The sequence below is a fragment of the Lolium perenne genome, chromosome 3 (genome assembly GCF_019359855.2).
Source record: "Lolium perenne isolate Kyuss_39 chromosome 3, Kyuss_2.0, whole genome shotgun sequence".
NCBI classification, from domain to species: Eukaryota; Viridiplantae; Streptophyta; class Magnoliopsida; order Poales; family Poaceae; genus Lolium; species Lolium perenne.
The window spans coordinates 123,875,600-123,878,096 of NC_067246.2; the positions used below are offsets into that span (position 1 = coordinate 123,875,600).

Consider the following 2,497-nt stretch of genomic DNA (forward strand, 5'->3'; position numbering starts at 1 on the left):
GCCTCCGTTTGATGGCCCTTCCGCACCACTTGATGACTTCTAGGCGTGCACCCCCGCGACTTGTTTTATGTTAGGATGTCCCTTATGTATGGCGTACTTTGGATTGGTCCATGTGTGACCTTGATGGATGTGAACTTGATGCTTTTGGTAGTACCAACGATGGTGTTTGATTGTTGCTATTCGTGTTGTTATGTTTTGCTACTCTTTTTCCAAATTTTCTTTTCTTATGCATGCATGTTCCTTCCCCTTGGCAAAGCACTTGAACTTCGAACATCCCTCTTTCCCGTCATCTCATGACCATGGCTATCCTCTTTACCTCCCCAGATGGTTGAGACTCGCCATGGAGGTTCCACCTCCGAAAACCCACCACCACCACCTCCGGATCCCAACATGGCTCAAATCCTGCGCCTCTTGATGGAGGATCGCCAGCGTGCCCGCCAGGAGAGTGAAGCTAACATCGCAGCGCTTCGGCAGATCGCTCAAGTCGCCGCGGGAAACCGCAACAATGAAGAAGGAGAAGGACACGGCAAAGAGGCGCCAAGATCACGCCTTCGGGACTTCCAGAACACCAATCCACCCGTGTTCTCCAAGTGTACCGCTCCCCTCGATGCAGACGATTGGCTCCGCACCATTGAAAACAACTTGGAAGTCGCTGCCGTAGGAGACAACGAGAAAGTCCTCCTCGCCACCCACTTTCTCGCTGGACCTGCACGAGCATGGTGGGAGAACGTCAAGGCCATGCAAGCTCCTGGACATGTCATCAACTGGGAGGAGTTCACCGCCAAGTTCCGTAAGGCTCACATTCCTACGGGATTAATCAAGATTAAGCGGGATGAATTTTTCAATCTGAAGCAGAACAACTCCAATGTGGTGGATTACCTTGACAAGTTTAACACTTTAGCAAGGTACGCCCCTCAAGACACAGACACCGATGAGAAGAAGCGCGACCGTTTCATGAATGGCCTGCATGAGGAGATTCAGAGTATTCTAGTGGTTGTACCCTACCCAGACCTGGAGGCGCTTGTGGATGCCGCCATTATGGTGGAGTCTAAGCGCAAAGCTGCCATTGAGACCAGAAAGCGCAAGATGCTACAGCAACAGGGTGGACCCAACAACCCCAAGTACCGCAGTCCGCCCCCATCAAGACCCGCCAACCCACCCCAGAGGAACCCTTCACCAGCCCCAGCTTACCGCCCCAATAACTACGCCCCCAATCGTTCAGCTCCGCAGCACCGTTCTGGAGGATTCAATACCAACCCTCGCCCCAATCCGCCAGCTCGCCCTCAAGGCGATGGATGTTTCGCTTGTGGGAAGCCTGGACACTTCTCTCGTGAGTGCCCTACCAAGATGAGGACGCCCCAACGCGCCAACGCGCCAAGACCCAATCAGGCTCAAGCTAGGACGGCGTCAGGGAAGAATCCGGTTGTCAAGAAGCAGGCCAACGCCGCCCATGGACACTTGAACCACGCCAGCGCTGAAGAAGCTGAGGAAACACCGGACATTGTGATGGGTACGTTCCTTGTCAACTCCACTCTCGCCCGAGTTCTCTTTGATTCCGGAGCATCTCATTCTTTAGTTACTGAGCCTTTCGTTAAGAAAAGTGGGATGAAACCAACCGTTATGAAACGCCTCATGTTAGTACAAATACCTGGATCCACCGCTAAAACCCGCCTATCTTGCAAGCAAGTTCCTATAATCATACAAGGTGTACATTTCCAATCCGACCTAATAGTTTTAGGAGCCCAAGGTTTGGACGTAATACTTGGAATGGATTGGATGACCAAGTACAAAGGACACATTGACTGCGTCCAAAAATCTATTACCCTAACCAATGATCAAGGCCTACCAGTAAAATACATCACCACCATACACTCATCCAAAGCCTTCTGTAAGAAAAGCATCTCTGGACCCGACCTCGAACAAGTTCCTGTTGTCTGCGAGTACCCTGATGTTTTCCTGGAGGAATTGCCCGGTATGCCTCCTGACCGAGACATCGAGTTCATCATAGAACTAATCCCAGGAACTGCACCCATAGCCTAGAGACCTTACCGTATGAATCCCCAAGAATTGATCGAGTTGAAGCGACAGTTGGATGATCTGTTGGCCAAAGGTCTGATCAGGCCGAGTGCATCACCATGGGGATCGCCTGTGATCTTCGTGGACAAAAGAGATGGCACCATTCGCTTATGTGTGGACTACCAGAGACTAAATGATGTAACCATTAAAAATAAGTACCCTATGCCCAAGATCGATGATTTATTCGATCAGATGAACGGAGCAAAAGTTTTCTCCAAGATCGACCTTCGCACCGGGTACCACCAACTCAAAGTCCGAGAATCGGACATTCCCAAGACTGCATTCACCACCCGTTACGGACTGTATGAGTACACCGTAATGTCGTCTGGACTCACCAATGCCCCCGCCTACTTCATGAGCCTCATGAACAAGGTCTTCATGGAATACCTAGACAAATTTGTGGTAGTGTTCATCGATGATA

At 50.7% G+C, this 2,497-nt stretch overlaps 1 protein-coding gene across 1 annotated transcript; it reads left to right on the top strand.

The window, feature by feature from the left end:
- The first annotated feature begins 390 nt into the window (after positions 1-390).
- LOC139837981 (uncharacterized) lies at positions 391-2,040 on the top strand. The gene has a single exon (XM_071827322.1). It carries the CDS (start codon positions 391-393, stop codon positions 2,038-2,040), a length of 1,650 nt encoding a protein of 549 aa, XP_071683423.1.
- Positions 2,041-2,497: the final 457 nt, after the last annotated feature.

Bases quoted from the DNA above. Each gene is read 5' to 3' on its own strand.
- LOC139837981 (XM_071827322.1), top strand. From the start codon at position 391: ATGGCTCAAATCCTGCGCCTCTTGATGGAGGATCGCCAGCGTGCCCGC.